A 21,976-nucleotide genomic window follows, 5' to 3' on the forward strand; every position below is an offset into this window, starting at 1 on the left:
TCCGAGGTATATTTTGAAGGCTTTCTCAGGGTCACGAAGACAGGCAGCCCCTAAGAGCACTCACACGCACACCCACACACACTTCATCGAGGTATGCTACTAAATGAACTCAAAGTTTTGATTGTTCCGAGGTTTGGAATCAGTTCGCTTCGTCGATCATCACTGGTTTCTTTTGACACGGGCGAACCACAAGAGTTGCCACGTATAATTTTTCCACGGATAAGCTAATCAGTTACCAGACATCACCACGAAAAGTAATACAAAGCCTTACACAAATGTTGCCACGTAAATTTTTTCAACGTATAAGCTACACACTTACCAGACATCACCAAAAACAGTAATATAAAGCGATTTTTGTAGAAACATTTTGAATGGTTTCCGGCAAAATGGGTGGGAGATAAATAAATGCCTTTTGCAAGCATTTATTGGCGGGCGGGTGTGTGGGTAGTGCCTTGATGCAGGTAAGGGCCGGGTTTGGCTGAGGCCGGCCGGGCGAGGGAAGAAAAATAGAGAAATTCAGTGCATATAACGAAGATAGAGAGAATGTATTTGGTAAAGAGGATTGAATAGATTGGAAGAGGGAGATGGATAGATGTAGATGGAGAAAAAGAGAATGCTGGATAAAGGGGAAGGGAAGAGAGAGAGAGAGAGAGAGAGAGAGAGAGAGAGAGAGAGAGAGAGAGAGAGAGAGAGAGAGAGAGAGAGAGAGAGAGAGAGAGAGAGAGAGAGAGAGAGAGAGAGAGAGAGAGAGAGAGAGAGAGAGAGAGAGAGAGAGAGAGAGAGAGAGAGAGAGAGAGAGAGAGAGAGAGAGAGAGAGAGAGAGAGAGAGAGAGAGAGAGAGAGAATCTTGCACCAGTAGTTTTTGCAATAATTTCATTCATATGATAACCTTTTTTTTTTTTTTTTTTTTACAGCAAGGGAGACAGCTCAAGGGCAATTAAACAAAAAAAGCAACAAAAAACCCCGCCATGTCTGTCACCTTTCGGCACCATAGCCAGGCGGACGAGGTGTTAAATCGGGAAAATACGAAAGAATCCTCTTTGATTATAATATTTTTCGCAGCTGATATTAATAGTTTATTTACCCTCCCTTTTTTTGGGGTGGTGGTCGCTGGATGACAAGCGTCGCTTCCTGGTCGTTCATTATTTATAGTATTTGATTTTTATACAGTGTCATGACCACCCCCCCCCAATTGCGGCAGGCAGCTCCAGCGACCCCGCCTGTCACGCCGTCTTCTGGGGAGGCCGAGCCCTTCCTTGAGTGAGGACGTTGGTCAACTCGAGGTCGGGGCTGCGGACAGGGTCACGAGCCAGGCGAGGGTTGCTTGGCATCAGCGTCATCTCCCACTCCTCCCTGAGTCGAGCCGCCCGCTGCAGCTCCTCCAGCTGTGGCCGGTACACACCTCGGCCTGCAGGCTTGTAGACGCTGCCCCCACGTGGCCCACCGGGCAAGGAGAGTTGATGAAATTTCACAGGAAACAGTTCAGAGGGATGAAGATATTTAGTTTGCAGGAAACTAATCTCCTTTTCATGGGATTATATAAATATGAAGTAACATACGATAAATTTAGGTGAAATATTTCCCCACAGTAGCGTGCAGGGAAGGGTTATGACATTTTATGTAAAAAATATCTCATTTAAGCCAATCACATAGGCTAAATCATTTATTTCTAAAAAATGTTAATAAGCAAGACTGGCGTTACCAGAAGCGAGAGTAGGGGCAGCCCACCAGGTAGACGAGCGTGCTGCCCCACCTGAGACGCATCACGCCCTCGAAGATCTCCCGCGTGGAGATGTCGTACGTCCGGAAGCACTGCAAAGGTGGGGAGGCTGCTGAGGCATTGATCCATCACTTACATCCTCCGTGATATGAGTGTGTGTGTGTGTATATATATATATATATATATATATATATATATATATATATATATATATATATATATATATATATATATATATAAAACCACAGAATTTCAATAATCTTAAGTTACCTGGGAGAATAAAGATTGTATCCACTATAAGTTGGTGTTTCCAGCAACAGCTTGAAGGGAACACCAATCAGTATCTTCTGCCCAGAAACAATAATCATTAAGACAGACATCATCCCGAGCTAAAGATGCCGGCACTGGAGCCAACTCAAACTGGTTACGAATAGGCTTATCGTCTAAACATATCCATGTATAATTACCAACATCTAAATTCCAATTCTCAGTCACGAAGGAAGCAGTCCAGGGAAACAAGACCAAAGACAAATTTATAAACTGTGGTGGTCCATTCTACAAAAACAGCTCAACAGGCCGACTGAAGTTCTTCGTAAACCTCCATTAAATATAATGTAAATACGTCAAGAGTGTGTCACACACCACATAGCCAGGGATCACCTGAGCTTCGGAGGGTACACAGGTGAACGTCGTCACCAGCCTTTGTTCTTCGCCAACAAAAAATGATAAATGAAACCGCTGTAAATATATAATACAGAACACACACACACACACACACGCACACATATTTTTTTGAGGTATAGGACGTATTAATGGGATTAACACTAATTTCAATGGGGAAATTCGTTTTAGTTTACGAGTGTTTTGGTGTGCGAGCAATACTCCAGTACGAATTAAACTCGTAAACCGAGGTAGTACATATATATACATGCATACATATACATATCGACTAACATTTCTTCGAGAGTTCAACACCAGGCACTTGAAATATGTGTATTACTTCCTAAACAATAATTTTGATAAATATAGTGAATATAATAACTGTATTGACAGAAAAGAAACTTTACTTACCATCAAGAAAATTTCGTAACTGTGGTACTTGTCAGCGCTGTCCTCGGCGTGCAAGAAGATAACGAGGGACCGAGGGCTGCTTCGTGGCACCCACGTCATGTTGCACAGGTCACGGGATGGCGGTGTGACCCGCCGGGCAAACCTCAGTTCACGGTGCAGCCCTTCCTCATATTTAGCTTTTAGCACTCTGAAAAAAAACATCTATGTGTATATCTATATCTGTCTATCTATATCAATCGCTCAGTACGAGTACATGGCGTTGTCGATATCTGTGTAGAAGGACAATGATCCGAATCTTCAAGTCGCTTGTACTCCCTGTCTTACTCTATGGCTGTGAGACATGGCCACTAAATAGGGACTTGGAGAGGCGGACTGATGCCTTTGGTAATACGTATCTACGAAGAATCATGGGATATCACTGGAATGACTTTGTCAAACCGGCAACTACTCACTGAGACTGATACGACATAATATTACCTGCAATATCCTTCAACACCACCCCCGGCTATACGGGCGTGTGGAGCGCTTACGAGAGGCCGACCCTGCTCATCAGGTTGTCTTTGTAAGAGACAATCCTGAGTGGAGGAGACCAAGGGGACGCCCACAGAGCTCGTGGATTGAGGAAGTCGATATATCCTGCCAGGAGGTACTTGGGATGTAAAGGGGGCCTGCATGGAGACTTGCCCGAAGGAACCCCCGGGCTTGGCGTCGTAAGGTGGGCGAGGCGACGCGCCCCCGACGTGTGCCACCACTGATTGATTGATTATCAATATAGCTATCTATTTATCTATCTATCTATGCTCTAACGTGTAGCTTACAAATATCCTGTTTATCCGTGAGTATCAGGACTTAGTACATTTCAGCAATGACTCACAGGTCCAGGTCGTTGACGGTCACCTCGGGGTTCTGGTTGTAAAGCATGCGGTTGAAGTAAAGCTCCTGCTCAAAACCGTTGACGTGCACCCCGGCAGAGCCCGCGTGGAAGGTCCTCGACACCTCGGGGGACACCACGTCACGACCTTTTCTTCGGTCTTCCCACGTCAGCCACCAGTCCCAGTCTGCTTTTTTCTGGAGAGTTAAAGAAGACCAACGATGAGGGACGAGTCCTTTCTTCCAGGAAATTACTTATGCAGCATATTTTAAACTGTTAGGTCTAAACTAAAGTACATGGGCATATATTTGTGGTAATGAAACTGGAAAGGGTTTGTATTGGCACGGAATTACTTTACGAAGATTGTTTTTAATTATAATTATCAATGACTTTAGAGCCTCACCCCGGGCGGCACCCACTTCTGCGTGATCTCCGCTGCGTAGGTTCTCGAGGCCAGCCAGCCATACATTGGGTAAGAGCGAGCCCTCAGTAGCACCCGCGGGTCCTTGGCTGTGTCGGGGAAGCTGTTGCTGTTGAAGGCGTTGATGCAGGACACGGTAGGGTCCCGGTCTAGCAGTGGCGCAACCTGATGGTTGAACCTGCTCGGGCAGGAGGTAGGACGTAGTTTGGGAAAGTAATGTTATAATATTTTCAATTGCACAGGACGGAGATTTTTCACTTAAAATATATGTAAGTCGCAAAACATCAGATTTTTATGATGCCTAAGTTGTAATACTACTTTAGCTACAAAAGATATTGACCACATCTGATCACAGCATGGATGAATAAACTCTCACTCTTTAAGCATGGAGACGACACAAACAAACAAAAGGGAATGCAGAGAACTGTATTTTTTTATATCTTAACAATTACCGAAGATTAGCCTCGAAGCAAGCTCTCAGTAAAGCCTCTATCTAGCTGACGATGCTGAATGAAATGAACCTGAGAACAAACTCATTTCATAAAGTGTTGATCAAGTCACCTTGGCTAATAACTCAAGAGAGATGCTATGAATGTATTCACTAAACCTGTAGCTCTGTTAAACCTCTTTCTATACCCCCAAATACCCCTCACGTTATTGTTCAGTCTAACCTCAGGAAGTCCGGTGAGAGGAGGAGGTCGTCCTCCAGCATTATGGCCTTGTCGGCGCGGGGGAAGTGCCTGAACACGCTGGAGAGGGCGAAGCGGACGTTGGCGTTCGTGCGATTGCCAAGGACGCCCTCTGGCCGGTGTACCAGTGTGTCCACACCCATCACGCCGGCCAGGGCCAGCGTCTCCTGGTGGGCGCCGTCCACCACAACCAGCACCTCCGTCTGCCATGCTCCGGCCTGCGTGAACAGCTGACGAAGAACTCTGACAAAAAAGACGCGGGAAAAAAATCACAAAAAACTTTCTTCAGAAACTTAATCACCCCTGTCGAAACGCAGAATCAAGTAAAAGCTGTTAACAAAATGAAAGAGCTATTAATCAGAGACAACCCTACCTGTAAAGATAGTAAGGTCTGTTGGCGGTCATCACTACGACTGGGATGTCTTCGCGCACCGGGATGGTTTGCTGGTGAGGGAGTAACAAGACTTAGAACAAGAATTATAGAATAGCACTCACGATACGCTTAAAGGAGAACTACAGGTTTGCCCAGAACTTCCTGAACTGTGTTGCAATAAGTTTAGTACACACTAAAATATTTTAACCATTAGCTTTTGGCATGACACTTTGTCCATCATTTACCTGAACTTTCCGGGTCTCGGGGAAGAAGGGCCGCTCGCAGGCACACAGGTCACCATAACCGTCATACTCCTCGCAGAAAGCTGCCTGGCGGCTCATACCTGGAACATCATACCAGGCACACCTACTGCCTGAAGAAAAAGTTATTATATTTTTTTTTTCGCCATTTGATATAAATGAGTTTTATCGTAGCTACAGTATGTACGAGAAGAAACACTAATAAAGAGGTCACAAGGTTTCATACTTCGCAGCTTTCCTAAGCAAAGAACAAGAAAAAAGCATGTCTTAGTCCTTCATGTCAGTACAGTTCATGTACGACTGAGTGGGGAACAAGTGAAACAACAACGCAAAAAACGTGGCAAAAAATTAATTGCAGTAAGTTGCAATAGAAAGCCAGTTCAGTTTTAATGCCAACTGACATAATACTCTTTGTTAGACACAAACACTGTTCATGGTACAGGATCTAGCACTTTAGCCAGTTAACAGTCCACGTGAGGTTTCCCTGGTCGCCGGAGACCCGCGTGGGCCACATGCAGACACTCGGTGACCTGCACCCCACAAGGGTTCACTTGCCTTGGCGCTGAGTCTTGGCCACGTTCACGTCCAGCCTCAGGTCGGCCGCCGGGTACTGCTTTGGACTCCTCGTGGTAGCCGCCTCAGCCAGTGTGCTCCCTCCCGCAACGCCCACCCACGCCCACACCTCGCCCTGCCCGACGCGCGCCGCCCACTTCGACCCCAGCGCCGAGAGAGCGTCTTCAGCCTCTTGCCCTAGAAACAAGACCCATTCCGGCTGGAGGTGGGGAGGAAAGAGGAGTGAGATAGAGGAAAGTGTGGAAAATATGAACAAGTGGACAAATAAGATTACAGTAAACAAGATTTTATCATTAATTAAAGAACAAAATTATATCATTAAAAGATAGCCAATATTTATCAGTTCTGTTATCTGTTTTTATGGTCAAAGTGCATCTTTCCGAATAGTATGATAAAGCCTCTCTTGACAGGTTATGTCCTACCCTTAAAATGTCAGCTACATGTGGCATTCTCTTCATTTTATAACAACGTGTTTCTATTTCCAACTATGCATATAAATATACATTACTCTCTCTCTCTCTCTCTCTCTCTCCATCTATCTATCTATCTATCTATCTATTTATCTATCTATCTATCTATCTATCTATCTATCTATCTATCTATCTATTATTTATCTATATCTATCTATCTATCTATCTATCTATCTATCTATCTGTCTATTATTTGTCTATATCTATCTATCTATCTGTCTATCTATCTATCTATCCATCTATTTATCTATCTATCTACCTATATATATATATATATATATATATATATATATATATATATATATATATATATATATATATATATATATGTTATCTTACTCACGGCCCCCAGCACCGCCACCACCCTGCCGGGCTGCATGGTGGCCAGGCACTGCCGCAGCCGTCGGTGTTCGGCCGGCTGGTGCGTCAGGAAGTGCTGGGCCATCATGAGGTGCCCGCGGGCCTCATGCACCACCAACACGTGCACGCCAGAGTGAGCCGCCCCAGAACGTTCCAATGTCGGCCTCCGTCCCTCACTCTCGTACTCCTGGTGAGAATACTCATTATACGGTTTGTGCAGACTATGAAGTAAGGGATCACGAGGAATAAAAAGGAGAAAGTAAAAGATAAGAGAACACGAGACTCACCAGGACGTTGTTGATGAAGAACTGTACGAGGCTGTCACTGAGCCGAAGTGACAGATGGATATGTCTCTCTTTCGCTGCTGTTAAGAAAAATAGTAAAAGGTACAAATGAAATAACTAAATAGATAAGGAAGTTAATAAAGAAATAAAATAGATATGTATATGAATAATAAATGAAAAAAATACACAAAATAAGAAAAATGAAAAAAAATTGCTGAAAAAAACCCTTCATGAATACCAAACGTAATGACGCCCACAAGACTGCAATAATAAACTGACATTTTTTTTGTGGCAAGCGTGTTGTATCATAGGCTTAGTAATCCGGTGTCTTGTCTTTCAAGGTATACTGAATTCCAGTTGATAATTCTTGTTTTCATTTTCCTCCCCAGTGTGCTGAACTGCCAAGCATCACGGGTATGACGTATGTACATCTTCCATCTAAATCTTCATATATGTCACCATCACCAAAGCTACTTCAACTACTATTACTACTGCTACTACTACTACTACCACTACTATTGGTACTACTACTACTACTACTACTGCTGCTGCTACTACTACTACTATTGCTACTATTACTACTACTTCTACTACTACTACTACTACTACTACTACTACTACTACCACTGCTACTGCTACTACTGCTGCTACTACTACTACTATTGCTACTACTAGTACTACTACTGTTATTACTACTACTACTACTACTACTACTACTACTACTACTACTACTACTACTACTACTACTACTACTACTACTACCTTTATCACTACCACTACATCACATGAACCAGGATCATGAATATCATTGCCACCACCATCAATAATATTAATTTTCTATGCCTTCATATTTACTTTTCATAATCATACACATTAATATCAACACCCACCTTGTTTTCGTTCGTAAGTGTCAAGGTCGAATGGTCTATACTGACGTTCTCCTGAAAACGAAAAGAAAAAAAGGTTGTTGGTGAATGGTGAAAGAATGAAAAAAAAAAAAAGGACAGCAAAGCACTTCACCAAGACTTAGGACACTATTCAGCCTTGATACGACTCTTTCTTGTGTCTTCACTAATAATCACATTGGTACATTTATTTACGTTTATTATTGCTTCTTTTTCCTTCGCATTAGCTTTAGGGTTCATACACAGTTAAATATCAACGTCTGCTTAAGAGGTAAGGCTGACTGGAACGGTTGATGCATGTAGAGTTAACAGCATGTGACTACTTTCTTTTATCGCCTGAACCAGTCAAACAAGGCAGTCTTTTTGCCGCCGAGATCCACCACTCAGGAGGTCGGAGTTGTCACGAGTGTATGTAACCCTTTAAGCCGTCAAAGCATTAGAAAGATAAAATGCAAAAAGTCTTTCTTGGTCTGCGAAATCCTGCATTTGTAAAAAAAAAAAAAAAAACATATATTCCAACAGAAAGTGATTCTAGTTATTGAATAGATTAATTAGTAATGCGAGAAAGGAAGCCTTGAGTGGCGAATATTTTCTTTATTTCACCAGGCACTGTACTCACGAGCAATATTCCTCCACTGCACCGACAGCTCCCCGCGCACCCCCACCATCGCCAAAGCTATCACTACCATAACCACCACCGCCACCACAGCTCCACTGGGCCTCATCCCCACCATCACCGCGACAAGCACCGAGTCTCCCGGGCGTCACATCTGTTCCTCCACTATCTCCATTCTGTTTAGTGGGCACCCTTCATTTACACAGCACAGCCAGCTGCGGCCGCCCCTGTGTACTGCGGGTGAGTGGCGGGCGGGAGCCAGCTCAGCAGCCTGGCCCCGGGCACCGGCAGCCCAGGTAAATCTTAACAAGGAAAATCTGGAGAAAATCAGGACCTGCGCGCTAGTGTAGTGTTGCTAGGGGTGGTGATGGTAGTTGGCAATGAGGACTGGAAGGGGAATATCGCAAAGTGGAAGTGATCAAATAGTCCAGAGTGCAGACGTTGTATCCCAAACATTTCCAATAAAACTACGTGCTTAGAACGCCAATGTGCCACGGACAGATGGAGGCGCTAACAGCCGTGTCAAGATGTTCTATGAAACACTTGTGACTAAATAACTTCAAACATACCTCGGGATGGCCTTGAATCAGCCTAAGAAGCCTCGCCATGACCGTGCCTACCGCAGGGCACGCGACGCCCCTCCCTCCTGCCTGCTGCTGCTGCCCGTCCTCCTGACCCTGCTGGGCCGCCGCGCCGCCACCGCCCCTGACGCACCCGGAGGCCAGGAGGCATGGGAGTACCTGGCCAGTGAGTGCGTAATGGAGTTATTATCATCATCATTATTATTATTATTATTATTATTATTATTATTATTATTATTATTATTATTATTATTATTATTATTACTACCATCATATTCACCATCATCAGCTGGGTGTAAGAGGCTTTGTCAAGTTAATGTGGGACGGGAGAGTGCAGGATGAACAGTGTCTGAACACGAGGAACGTACTGCTGTAGAGCAGGGCGGCAGGCGGCCAGGAGAGGACTGGAACTAAGATGACCGAATGTTTGGAAATCGACACTTGCTCTACACTCCGTACACATAAACAAATTCAACCGTCAAACAATATAAATAAAAAATAATTTCGTGTCAGGGCGTTCATGTTTACGAAAGGGACGCGAGCAAGGTTGCCACTCTCGAGGTGTGGGTGAGTTGTTGATAAGAGTGTGATGCATTACCCTTGGCAGATTGTTTTACTACTACTGTTTTCTACTTTTAATATCATAACTACTACCAGCGGCAGCAACAATAGTAATAATAACCATGGTAGTAGTAGTAGTAGTAGTAGTAATAGTTAGTTATTTTTATTGCTGTTAGTGTCAGTGGTGATGGTTGTAGTGGTGCTAGTAGTGGTGGTTTCGTATAGTAGTAGTAGTAGTAGAAGTAGTAGTAGTAGTAGTAGTAGTAGTAGTAGTAGTAGATTTTGTTATTAATGAATCAGAAGTAGGAGTGGTATCAGTAGTAGGAGAAGGTATAATATTAGGTAGGCATGTTTATAATAATTGTAATCGTGGTTGTTGCATTTAACCTTATCGAAAACCTTCAGAGATTAAAACTAATAATCTTCTCCCGCCTGGCATCGACGAGGACTGGACTCTTCCCTGAGGCCTCTGCAACACCCCCGGCCCTTGTCCGGTGAGTGCATGGTGTCAGGAGGAGGAGGAGGAGGAGGAGGAGGAGAGGAAAGGGAGACGGGGAGGAAAAACGAGATATATAGTAATGAATTATTGGGGAGACTATATTCGAAATGTTCTCGCTGATTCTTAGGTCATGCTTTAGGAAAACAGCTTAAATGAAGTGTTCATCGTCTAAAAGTAAATGCAGTAATATATTTTACTCTAATGTATTATCAATATCCACGAAGGTGTGGGCCCAGCCGCGGAGAGGGGCAGGGGCGTCAGCCTCGCCGCTCCCCTGGCGGTGGAAGTGCACGTCGGCACCGACAACGTGACGGTGCGTGTCGACGGTGTACAGGTGAGCACGCGCCACACGGGGCCCTGAAAGGGTTCTGTTAGGCAAGTCTTCTGTGACCATAACTGGTGCATGGGCAGTGTTATCTTCTACCAGTGAAAAATCGCACAGTTTAATTGCTAGAAAAGTCGGAATTTCGTCACTTAAATGTAGAAAGGAAGATAATCGAGATTATTTACGTAGATCTTCGGTGCACCTCAGCAATGAAATACTGTCAACTCATCTCATTTAATAAAATCAGTAAACTGAACAACCGAGTGTCCAATATAATCTCGACGTGATAGAAACCACCAGGGTTACCTGTACGTCTGCCTGCCAGGTATACCACGTCGCTGGAGGGGCGCGGAAGGCTAAGGTTCACTTCTGGCCCAACTCAGGGGTGCACCTGGTGGTCCTGGGGCCGTGGCGACAGGTCATGATGCTTCAGCGCTTCCTCACATATCAGCCGGCGGAGCATCTCGACCTGGCAGCCGCCCTCGCCTCTATCCAGCCTGGCCGCGTGGTGGTCCTTGCTGCCGCGGTAAGGAGGCCAAGGTCCGGCACGCTTTTTGCTCTTGATATCTGAGCACTGAAGAAATATATTATCAAACAAATCAAATGTTGAGAAAGATTAAGGATTCAAATTTCAAACATGATTGTACGATGCAAATTGATTGTTTATTTCTTTCCCTACAGCCGGACTTTGCTCTCTTCTTGGGTCGAGCAGCGGTGGAGGCACTCGGCTCTTTAGGGTTCCAATTGTCACCGAGGATGGCGAGGGGCGAGGCTTGGGCGGGAGTGGCCATCACGGGTGTGGGTGTTGTAGCAGAAGGCGCAACGACACTCCAGGAGGGAGTGTACCCGGCGACCAGCCTTCACCTGACAGCAGTGACGCAGCCCCGGGACCATGGTGCGACGCATTGGCATAGTTAGGCCTGGTCGCTGGGGGCCACAACCCCAAATGTTTAATGAATATCCTTGGATCTCGATTGTTGATTGTACTATACTTATGAGCAGGACAGAGTGTGTATGTGTGTGTGTGTGTGTGTGTGTGTGTGTGTGTTTCAGTTATACTCTCTATAACCGCAAATTCTCGACCCTGCAGCATTTGAGTGTAAGTGGCACAGTGAGCCGGGGAGGGAGCTTCAAGCCTCCTTCTGCAGGCAGTATGAAGGTTACGGGGACTTTTGTGCCTGTCAGCGTCCCTTCACGCCAGACATTAAGTATCGACAGGTTAGTTAAGGAAAGCCATCACCTGTCCGCTGGTGTGTTATTGCACGTAATTGCAATCAGAAACATGGTGTAAACGTTTATCGTATTTTTCTCCACCTTTAGGAGCGAGTGATGGTGAAGGAAGAGATCCCGGTGGTGATAGTCACAGCAAACAAACCTCGCCATCTCTACAGGTCATTTTTCACCACAACCTTGAAATCGTAGAGATAACTAATATGTGATACATTGTCTGAAGAACACAATTATTCTTTGTTGCACTGGCATATTTCTTCAGCCACACATTGTAACATCAATTACTGTCTCGAGAGGGGCTGATTTTCGCATACGTATTCAAGATTACTGAGGAACTTATTCACAATCGAGGGCGGCGGGCAGACGGAGGTGCTGGTTGTGGTGGACGGCGCCCACCAGGAGACGCTGGCCCTGGCCGGCGTGATGGGCGTGGAGACACTGGTGCACCGGCCAGAGGGCGTCCACAGTAATCGCACCAACGCCAACGTCCGCTTCGCCCTCTACAGCGTGTTCAGGCAGTACCCCCGCGCCGACAAGGCCATAGTGCTGGAGGACGACCTTCTCCTCTCACCGGATTTCCTGAGGTAGGAAAAACATTAGGCGAAGATACAGCTAAAGCTCAATAAGTACTGTCACGACCTTCAGCTCCATCTCTCAGACCTTTGAACGTGTCGTCGATGTGAATCTTTATGTATATCCAGAGGCAAGGTCGACCTTGACATTTGGCTCACGTGTACATCTTTTTCTTTACTTATTCGTAATAGGATGGGTGCAAACTGTAGAACAATGGAGGCAGAACCATTAGAAACTAATAAAGTTTTATATAAATTGAATGGTGAACAGTGTAGGGAACCACTTCAGAAAAAAAATATATATATAAGTATCAACTAACTCTCCTGTCCGGGTCAGTTTCTTCCACCAGGCAGCGTGGGTATTGGACAGTGACCCGACAGTTTTCTGTGTTAACGCATTCAACAGTAACAGCCTTCCGGATACTGCTGCTGATGTCTCTCAGTTGCTGAGGTCTGAGGGCTTTCCCATGTACGGGTGGATGGTGGGGCGGAGCTACGCCAGGCAGGTCGTCACCAACTGGATCCCCCAAGGAGTGAGCATTTTTCAGGAATATAAATGAGCGATATGCTACCTTATGTTGTATGAAAACCGAACGTTTCAGTTTTGCTTTACGTTGTTTCCTTATCTAACTGGCAATCCATTCACACTCAGAGCAGGCACTGGGCCATGTTTGCGCTCCCTCTATAAATTCCCTCCTTCTCAACAGCCCGGGGACTGGGACTGGTGGCTCATGAAGGCGTGGGCGCAGAGGAACCGAGATGTGGTCTCGCCTGAGGTGTCCAGGACGTTCCATGCTGGCAATGCTGGCGAACATGTGGACGGCTTTGAGCAGCACCTTTACTACAACCGGATTCTTACCTCCACTCAGCCTGGCACCAGACTGAGGGACATCTCAGGGTAAGTTACGCCATCTAGCTTGTCAACGTGCAATGGGTATATAATGGGGAGAGGAACGTTTTGGTGATGGAGTAAAGGAGAAAAGGGCAGTGAAAAATATCAGGTGAGCAAGTTTATGTGCGGGGAGGGGGTGGGGGTGAGGGCGATATTTATTCCGTTGTTCCATTGTTCCACAGCGTCGTCCTAAACAACTATGTGCAGCACCTGGCGTCGGAGATCCAGCGGGCGGAGTTGGTGATGCCTGATCCCAGGGAGAGAGATTTCCTGCCGCCAGGACGGCCCGGCCCCTTCGTTGCCTTCGTCAGGGCGGGCACCAGGAATGACGAGTTTTACAGTTTCAGGGTGTTCTTACTGGTGAGATTATTGCGTTATCATGTTCTTATTGAAATCATCAGAGTAAAATAACATTAAGATTCAAGGGCATTGGGTAACAGGATAAAACCTCATGGTGCAGACTAAAATTAAATAAAAGAATAAAAGGAATATGAGAGAAAAGTCAGAAATGGAACTGATTCTTTTGGAGGCAAAGTGAATACCAGGAAAGGTCACACCTAGAAAATCACTGATGGGAACTCAGACCGAAAATATCATCAGAAATTTTTAATGCGACGTCACTCACAGAGACCAACCAGAGCTCGGTTAGAAAGGCTACGGCCGTGAATCCAGGAAAAGATACGAACACAACGACGGCTGGTTTTTAAAGTTTATTATGACTGGAGGACAACATAATATCGCTCACTCGACCTTGACAACTTTCACCTTACATAATCATTCCCTCCCTCGCTCTCTTTTTCCTTTCGTCTGCTAACTCCCTCCGTCCCGCAGAGCACCCGGACCTACTACTGGGACACTCGGGAGATCTTCAGGGGTGTCATGCGGCTACGGCTACAGGGACGCCTCTTCTACATCGTGGGCTGTCCTCTCTCTGAGCTCTTCTGGTATGATTCAGAGACCTGTGAATGGAGGTGCACTCCCGGCGTTATTAAGTCACAGGGTTAAGGGTTAATGTAGATAGGATGTGTTAACGCTCGCTGACGGTGGTAACTATCTGTTGAAGGCATGACACAATAGTTTAACATGCTTAATTGCGATCATTTATAGAAAATAGTAACACCTAACACCTGATTCTTGACTGTAAAGATTGCTTATGTATCCAAAACATTTGTTTGTGATGACACTGCATTACGACCGTTCATTTGGGACACGAATCTAAGTAACATCTTACCGCTGGTCTTCACAAAGCCTCCAAGATCCCTGCAGCATTTAATTCTTCTGTGACCTCTTGCTTTAGACGACGGTTTCCTATTTTACTTTACTCATAATAATCCCCATAGCCATCTTTTGTGTTTCATCTCTCACTCCATCCTTAACTCCGTTCTAAGCGGTTTAGTTCTTTGGCCCCTTGCTATAGTCAACAGTTTTCTACTTTCCTACTCCCCTGGCCACCTTCTGTGTTGCCCCTCTCACCCCATCCTCTATTCTTTACTAAGCAGACATCCAAAAATTTAGTTCAAACGATGATAAGTCTTTCCTTCCATTTTCTTTTCTCTTTCAGGTGCCGACCCTCCACTAACACTTCCATCACTCTCTCCCGCAGCAAACTCAAGCCTCGGGACGCCCCTGTGACTAGCCCGTCGCGGAGGATCGTGAGGGCCGTCATGAGGATCAACAACAAGTACGAACAGTCCCTCTACGAGTACGGCATCCGAGGGAGGCGCCCGGCAGTTGACCTTCAGGAGGAGGCTCAGCTGCTCAACTATGTCCCATGACGTGTGTGTGTGTGTGTGTGTGTGTGTGTGTGGTCTCTCTCTCTCTCTCTCTCTCTCTCTCTCTCTCTCTCTCTCTCTCTCTCTCTCTCTCTCTCTCTCTCTCTCTCTCTCTCTCTCTCTCTCTCTCTCTCTCTCTCTCTCTCTCTCTCTCTCTTAGTTATTGAAGGCCGGTGCAAATACCCAAACACTCACTGCAGGAGGGCGGTGTTCATCCCCTATTCTCATTGTGTTCACTCATGACTTCCATAAGCTGAATAAGTGTCATGAAATAAAGTGTATTATAATTCGATGTGGTGAGACTCCTGTCCTTACTCAGAGGGTGCGGGGGGGGGGGGGGGGGAAGGGGGTTAAGACGCTTTGCTAGTGGAGATGACCGAATATCTTCATGGGCCACTAGTTGCGACAAGAGAATAAATACTTCCATGTTCAGTAGATGCTTGTATTTCTTTCATATACTTTTGTTCTTCTTTTTTTTACCGGTCAAATGAAAAAAAATTAAGATGACCGAATATCTGCTTGTTTTTCCTTCATATACTTTTGTTCTTCTTTTTTTTACCGGTCAAATGAAAACAAATCAAAATGACCGAATATCTTCATGGGCCACTAGCTGCGACAAGAGAAAAATTACTTCCGTGTTAAGTAGATGCTTGTTTTTTCTTCATATGCTTTTGTTCTTTTCCTTTTTTTTTACCGGTCAAATGAAAAAAAAAATCAAAACGGAACATCAAGTTTTCCCTCACCGGGCTGCTAAAATAGGGAAGCAAACTCAGAGGCTTTCGAATCAGGAAAACTACAATATAAAGCAGGCACTTGTCAAGCTCACAGGCTCTCGAACTGGGAAACTACATTACAAGACAACATGAAACACCGCATTGAACTATGAACATCGGGAGACAGTGTTGTATGAAGGAGAGGAACCAGGGAGTCGAAGATCGTAACCTGTTTTATCACCCCCACAAGAATCTAACTGTGGGATTCAACCTCTACAACAACACTAAATACCAACTGGACAACATCACCGAATCGTCTTTACCTGTGTCGTATCTTATAATAACAACAGCAATACACCAGTCTCTCATTCAGTCGCATTACGCCTTCGGAGGAGCATCTTAACACTTGAACAGCACCAAAATGTCCCTACTACACACCTTTATCGAAAATATAGACCTATAGCGCCCCCACATTCAAATCTCCAGATCACAAAATCCTGATATCATACACCAGAACCCTCATATTTCAGAATGCTTTCACGCCACCGTCACATTGCAAGCTTCATCCACGCTTAATACAGGTTGAAAGGAAGAAGCGAAAGGTACATTTATATTTTTTTTCTATTCAAACCGAGTATCTTGAGCTAAAGATTTGGCAGAGTGCATTGTATCAAAGTTATGTTCCGTTCAGCTTTTTTCATTTTTATTTGTACAGAGGCGACGGCAAAAAAAAGAAGCAACAGGAAAAAATAAGACCCGTAAAACTCCTGCTCCCAAACAGGAGGTTATTTTCCTACTCAAACCAAGTATATTGAGCTAAAGGCCAGGCACAGCACAGTGTATACTACTTTTTTTTTTACAACAAAGGAGACAGCTCAAGGGCACAAAAAAGTAAACATTAATAAAAAAAGCCCGCTACTCGCTGCTCGCTACTTATGTTCATACTTTCACCAATTATATTTCCGCATCATAACCATAATCTTTTATTTTATCCGAACCGAGTATCCAAGCGATAGGTCCAACAAAATGCAGTGTATCATAGTTATATTCATACCTTCACCTTTCATAGCTTGGCATCAGAACCCCAACCGAGGCACCTCATGGCTGCCAGCTTCACCGCGGTACCACCACCACGTCAAAACAAACACCACACACACGTTAAGCCACAACCCAAACATGCACCCGGAATGCAATAGAACACCCCGGCCGCACGACAGCGATATCACATCACCATCAATACCACTCTAATTCACAGCCGATTCTATTATCACGCCATTCAGTCATCGGACAATAATCACACGCAGGGTCATCAGATCGCCTCACAACCGCCACCATCGCGCCACACAATAGGCCGCCACGCACCGCCGCCACCGCCGCATCGCCCGCAACGCTACCGCAGCCCACAGCCACAACCGGATGAATGGCTGTACAAATTTGGGCCATCAATATCTGTAAATAAGTCATTACAGGGAGCCTACGGCACCACAAAATACACCCATCCATCAGGTGGCGAGCAGAGCGGAACGTGTGTGTGTGTGTGTGTGTGTGTGTGTGTGTGTGTGTGTGTGTGTGTGTGTGTGTGTGTGTGTGTGTGTGTGTGTGTGTGTGTGTGTGTGTGTGTGTGTGTTTCTTTTAAGTGAAGAAACCTCAAAATTTCTTAAAGATATTCACAATATTTTCACAAACTTACTACTTGTAATTCACGTTCTATATATCTCCAAAATGGATGGCGATGATTAAATAAGTCGGTGGTGGTCTGCCCATTTATTTCCCGCGGCGTAATCCATCACGCTCAGCAAGGCAACGCTGATTAGAAGAGCTGCAAAAAAGTGACCTCATCAGCTGGGCTTCCTGGGGTCGCAGCAGAAACGATTTGCCTCCTTTGTACAACACTATTTTTCGCTTTCTTCTTCAGTCGGCAAACAAGTTACCTATATATAAGTTTTACAAATACAGTAAATAATAAATATAAACCTGATTCCCACTTTCATTACTGACTAAAACCATGAACCCTGTCCTCTCACCTCCCTCTTCCTCGCTCATCACTCTCTCGCCCCTTCAGCACGCCTACGAGGCCTTTCCTTCCTTTATTTGTTTCCTTTATGTTACCATCCACATATTTCCCCTTGTTTTGTTTCCCCGTCACATCACCTCTCTACCCTTCTCTCTCTCTTCCCCTTTCTCTTTCCCCTTCTACCCATTTCCTCTCCGTTCCTTTCCCTTTTCTTATTTTTTCTCCTCTCTGCTCCCTTCCCCTCACGGTGCGACAAGGACCTGCCAAGACGGGAGTGCGAGCTGCTTCGTCACTTCCGCCCTTCACAAGACAAATGGTGACTAACTTACGACTTGGTTCCTCCGCAGTAACGACACATTGAATGATATTAATGAAAGCCCCGAGTCTGCATCACTCACATCTTCGCCTCGTCTCCAGCACGGCCTCTACCCCTCCACCCAGAAGCCCCCTCCCCAGCTTTTCACCACACCGCGCTGCCTTTCATTCCTCCCCTGGTGGTAAGCCTTTCTTCCATTAGTCTACCCTTCGGACCACCGCTGCCCCCTTTCCTTGACTTTTTTTTTCAGTCCCCAAAATTATGTTCGATATTTTTCACCTACAAGTTTGATTAAGCAAGCTCTGCCTCTTTCTTTCCTTCCCATGCCTGCCTCCTCTGTCATTAAATAGCATAATCTTCATCCAGTCACAATAACGTTAAACAGCCTTCGCAAAAGCTCTCATCGATTTTTTTTTCAAATTTGTTTTCAGCCAATGCACACAGAAGCGAGTTTTCCTGAGCGTCACCTCTACCACACTCCTCTCACGCTCACATTTTACGTTCCTTCCCCATCAGTTATTGCTTCCCTCATCTGCCCCTTCGATTTAACCCTTCATCCCCTTGGCCATCACCCGCTTGTTCTTCCCTCATCCGCTTACATGACTCGCATTCTAACACAGTCACTACATTTCCCCTCTGTCGTTCGTCCATCAAATGTACTCAATTCTTTTTTCCGGCTAGGGCGCGGGAGACATCCTTCCAACACAGCAGGATATTCGAGGGCGGCAGAGCTAGAGGAAAGTTTCATGCCAACACAACACCGAACACAACTCTCTCCTATTCTTTGGCGGGCTTGCGGGGCGTTGGACACGTGTATACATGGAGGGGTGGCAGCCTCACTTTGCCTAAGCCACTTGCACTTTAGAGGTGGTGGCTGGAGGGATCGTGAATGGCTGAGTTTTGCACCGCCAATTTACATTCCTCTGTGCTGGAAAGCGAAATTCTCGGCGTGAAAAACGGTGCATATTGATTACTATTTCCAGTCTTTGGTTGGAGGAAGTAGCATGCAAAGTCATTTAGCAATATTTATATCGGCTCTATTTCCTGTTGCATTTTTCCGTCCCGCCTTGTACGCCGCGCCGCCGTCCCTTCCTCCTCTCTGCCGCATGAAATTAATGCGTCGAGTTATTCCTCGCATCAACAACACAAACGGTCCGGTAAACAGCTCATCATAATCCTGCCAATATTAATATGATTACAGTCATGGGGGAGCACAGGTGGCGGCCATCACGCTGGGCTGAGTGGAGAGGCGGCACGGGGAGGCAAAGAGGGAGGAGGGGAAAAAGGGGCAGCAGGGAGGGGATATGGGAGGGTAAGGGAAGTGGTGAAAAGGGTAGCAAGGGGAGAGGAGAGATAGGTATTGGGGAGAAAGGGAAGCAGGGAGGGAAGTGAGGAAGGGGATGGGGAAGAAGGGGCAGCAGGGAGGGGATAGCGGATTATAAGGGAAGGAGGAGCAACAGGGTGAGGAGAGGGGAAGGGAAGTGGGGAAAAAGGGTAGCAATGAGAGGGGAGAGATAAGGTATTGGGGAGAAGTGGCAGCAATGAGGGAAGTAAGGGGATGGGGAAGGAGGGGCAAAAGGGAGGGGACAGGGGAGAGTAAGGGAAGGAAGAGCAACAGGGTGAGGAGAGAGGAAGGGAAGTGGAGGGAAAAGGTAAAGTATTGGGGAGAAGGAGCGGCAGGGAGGGAGGTGAGGAAGGGCATGTGGAAAGCAAGTGCAGCAGGGCGGGGAGAGGGGAAGGGAGGTGTGAGGGAGGGAGAGACGAGAGGGGAATGTATAATTAAAGTCACACCCTTGAATCCCACGAGGACCGCAAATGCACGGGGCCACGAGAATGCAGAGGCAGAACTAATATCCCGCTAATCGATACCTTGCTAAAAATTGCGCCGCTTTTCGCACAAATCCCAAAAGTTTGAATGCACGTAAATCAGGAAAGCAACAACCAAATATTTCAATATATAGAGAAATAATCCACCGTTGTTATGGATGATATATAACTGTACTGCATTTTTATAGGAACATACACATACATTTACAGTTTCGGTTTTATGGGCGAATGATGAAATGACGATAAAAGATAAAAGCCGCCAGTGGTGAGTAAATAGAGCACGCGGCGGCGGCGGCGGCGGACGAATATCCTCCCTGGCGCCGCTGCACGGGTGGGTATGCCCCGCCCTCCACCCACCCCCCCGCCCATTTCCCGCCCGTTATACACTGCGGAAATGAAAATCTGGGCGTGTGTGGTGTTCTATACGTTTTGCACAGCGCTCTTATTAGTTGTTTTCATCATAAATTTGGACATTTAATCCAATTACACCTGCCTGTTGATGTGTGGCGGCAGCAATTATAGTGTCCATATTCTGGGCGGGAACAGTAGTGCCGCCCGTGTTGTGTGGGCGGGAGTGGGTGGGGGGCGGGGTGTGTGGAGGCATGAATGTTGATTAGTTTTCGAATGGAGTTTTAGCGGACGTAATATTATATACTTTTTTTTTCATAATCCCGTGATTCCAGTGACGCAGCCCTCCGAGCGACCGCTCCTGCCTCCGTCAGCAGCAGCGTGGAATCAATGTTTTTGGTCAGTGTGTCGCCAGAGTTTATGAACATGCGAGGGTGTTCTGTTCAATCGGATTTTTTTTCACTTTTTTTCAGAGTAGGGTGCGTCCATATATATTTTTTGGCTCGCACCCTCACCGACTGACGTATTGGTGGCATATTCTGTCTGTTCTGGTGTGCGCTTCATGTGTTCCGAGCTCATTTTTCGCTTCCGAGTGTGTGTATGTTTGAGGGGGAAAGGGGAGTCTCGTCAAAGCATTGCGCTACAGCTTTCGGCACAAAGCAACATGTAAAAGAACTGCATCGTTTGAGAGACACATGAACCTCCAGGGCAGACACGGCAGACACGTACCCAGACAAAGCAACAAGGCAGACGCGTAGATAGTGAATGACACTGCGGCGAGATCTGGCAGGGAGTAAGGCCATATACCACAAACGGCTGGCCACGGGGAGCGCTCAAGGGGGGAAAGAGCCACAAAGGGGGCCATAAAGTCACTATCTGGAGGTATACAGCGCGCGACACTGTGACGGCGGGGCGAGAGACGTGAAATCTGGCGAGGCGTCCTGACACTCGCCTGCCTCGGTGATTTCAGACGAAGTACTACGTCATTTCTGGAGCCCCTTTTCCCTCACTCCCGGTCACGATGCCTCCTCGTTACTCATCGGGGGGTAAACGAGTACTCAACACAGTAACAACCATAAACGAGGCTAGGTTAACATGTGCCATCTCTTTTCGGGTTAATATTGCTAGGGTGCGGGTCGTCGGCTGTTCGTCAGGATGAGCGAAACCAGGTGGAGGCGGACGAACACCTCTGACACGAGCGTTGGCCTCTGGGGCGCCTAATCGCCGGTGTTAGAGGCCACAAATCTGGATTCCCGGAGCATGAACTTCGACAGGGAACAAAGTGAAATTTAGATGATCTGGCGCTAAGAAGATTAACCGCAGTTGCTTGTTTTCACAGCCCTGCCAGACACGTCAAGGAGGATGTTGGGAGGCAGGCAGGTAGGTGGGTTCTCTCTCTCTCTCTCTCTCTCTCTCTCTCTCTCTCTCTCTCTCTCTCTCTCTCTCTGTAGGGGGTGTATTTGAGTCAATCAGTCGTGTCCTTCTTTCCTATTCATCTTAATTTTAAAAGCCGTCAATTTTCTGGAGTCGTGTGCATCCCCCTTCCTTGCCCGTCCATCACCATCCCCCCTTCTACACCCCCCACCCCCCAGCCTGCCAGTCCCACTCACTCACCCTCTCCCTGCCCTCCCTAACCTCCTCCCTACGCCACCCTCTAGGAGCCTCCCCTCGAAAGGCCACATTAGGGTTGAGCAAATCTCTCTCTCTCTCTCT

At 46.3% G+C, this 21,976-nt stretch overlaps 2 protein-coding genes across 3 annotated transcripts; one reads left to right on the forward strand and one right to left on the reverse strand.

The window, feature by feature from the left end:
* Positions 1–1,054: 1,054 nt before the first annotated feature.
* Positions 1,055–9,322, reverse strand: LOC127009622 (protein O-linked-mannose beta-1,2-N-acetylglucosaminyltransferase 1-like). 2 transcript variants are annotated; one of them, XM_050882851.1, is made up of 13 exons: positions 8,617–8,822; positions 7,983–8,033; positions 7,096–7,172; positions 6,792–6,995; positions 5,957–6,177; positions 5,391–5,514; positions 5,146–5,216; positions 4,755–5,015; positions 4,066–4,261; positions 3,666–3,859; positions 2,792–2,978; positions 1,703–1,812; positions 1,055–1,425 (listed from the first exon to the last, which is right to left on the reverse strand). In XM_050882851.1, exons 1-13 carry the CDS (start codon positions 8,729–8,731, stop codon positions 1,224–1,226), a joined length of 2,013 nt encoding a protein of 670 aa, XP_050738808.1. In that variant the 5' UTR covers positions 8,732–8,822; the 3' UTR covers positions 1,055–1,223. The 2 variants fall into 2 exon arrangements, with proteins under 2 accessions (XP_050738808.1, XP_050738809.1); XM_050882852.1 differs by lacking the exon at positions 8,617–8,822 and adding an exon at positions 9,183–9,322 and having other exon boundaries at positions 1,058–1,425.
* Positions 8,973–15,119, forward strand: LOC127009621 (protein O-linked-mannose beta-1,2-N-acetylglucosaminyltransferase 1-like). The gene is made up of 13 exons (XM_050882850.1): positions 8,973–9,360; positions 10,202–10,249; positions 10,479–10,588; positions 10,905–11,105; positions 11,261–11,474; positions 11,670–11,797; positions 11,900–11,970; positions 12,133–12,393; positions 12,719–12,914; positions 13,089–13,279; positions 13,456–13,633; positions 14,105–14,217; positions 14,877–15,119. The coding sequence occupies exons 1-13, from the start codon at positions 9,189–9,191 to the stop codon at positions 15,046–15,048; spliced, it is 2,055 nt and encodes a 684-aa protein (XP_050738807.1). The 5' UTR covers positions 8,973–9,188; the 3' UTR covers positions 15,049–15,119.
* Positions 15,120–21,976: the final 6,857 nt, after the last annotated feature.

This window comes from Eriocheir sinensis, chromosome 41 (assembly GCF_024679095.1).
Source record: "Eriocheir sinensis breed Jianghai 21 chromosome 41, ASM2467909v1, whole genome shotgun sequence".
Taxonomy (NCBI): domain Eukaryota; kingdom Metazoa; phylum Arthropoda; class Malacostraca; order Decapoda; family Varunidae; genus Eriocheir; species Eriocheir sinensis.

What these genes read in the sequence shown, in the direction of transcription:
- LOC127009621 (XM_050882850.1), top strand. Translation starts at nt 9,189, where the DNA reads ATGGCCTTGAATCAGCCTAAGAAGCCTCGCCATGACCGTGCCTACCGC. An exon ending in AAACCTCGCCATCTCTACAG is followed by an intron (nt 11,971 to 12,132) that starts GTCATTTTTCAC and finishes TACGTATTCAAG; the next exon opens with ATTACTGAGGAACTTATTCA. An exon ending in CTCTCACCGGATTTCCTGAG is followed by an intron (nt 12,394 to 12,718) that starts GTAGGAAAAACA and finishes TGTCCGGGTCAG; the next exon opens with TTTCTTCCACCAGGCAGCGT.
- LOC127009622 (XM_050882851.1), bottom strand. Translation starts at nt 8,731, where the DNA reads ATGGTGGGGATGAGGCCCAGTGGAGCTGTGGTGGCGGTGGTGGTTATG. An exon ending in AGAAGTGGGTGCCGCCCGGG is followed by an intron (nt 3,860 to 4,065) that starts GTGAGGCTCTAA and finishes TTAACTCTCCAG; the next exon opens with AAAAAAGCAGACTGGGACTG. An exon ending in ACCGTCAACGACCTGGACCT is followed by an intron (nt 2,979 to 3,665) that starts GTGAGTCATTGC and finishes GTTTTTTTTCAG; the next exon opens with AGTGCTAAAAGCTAAATATG.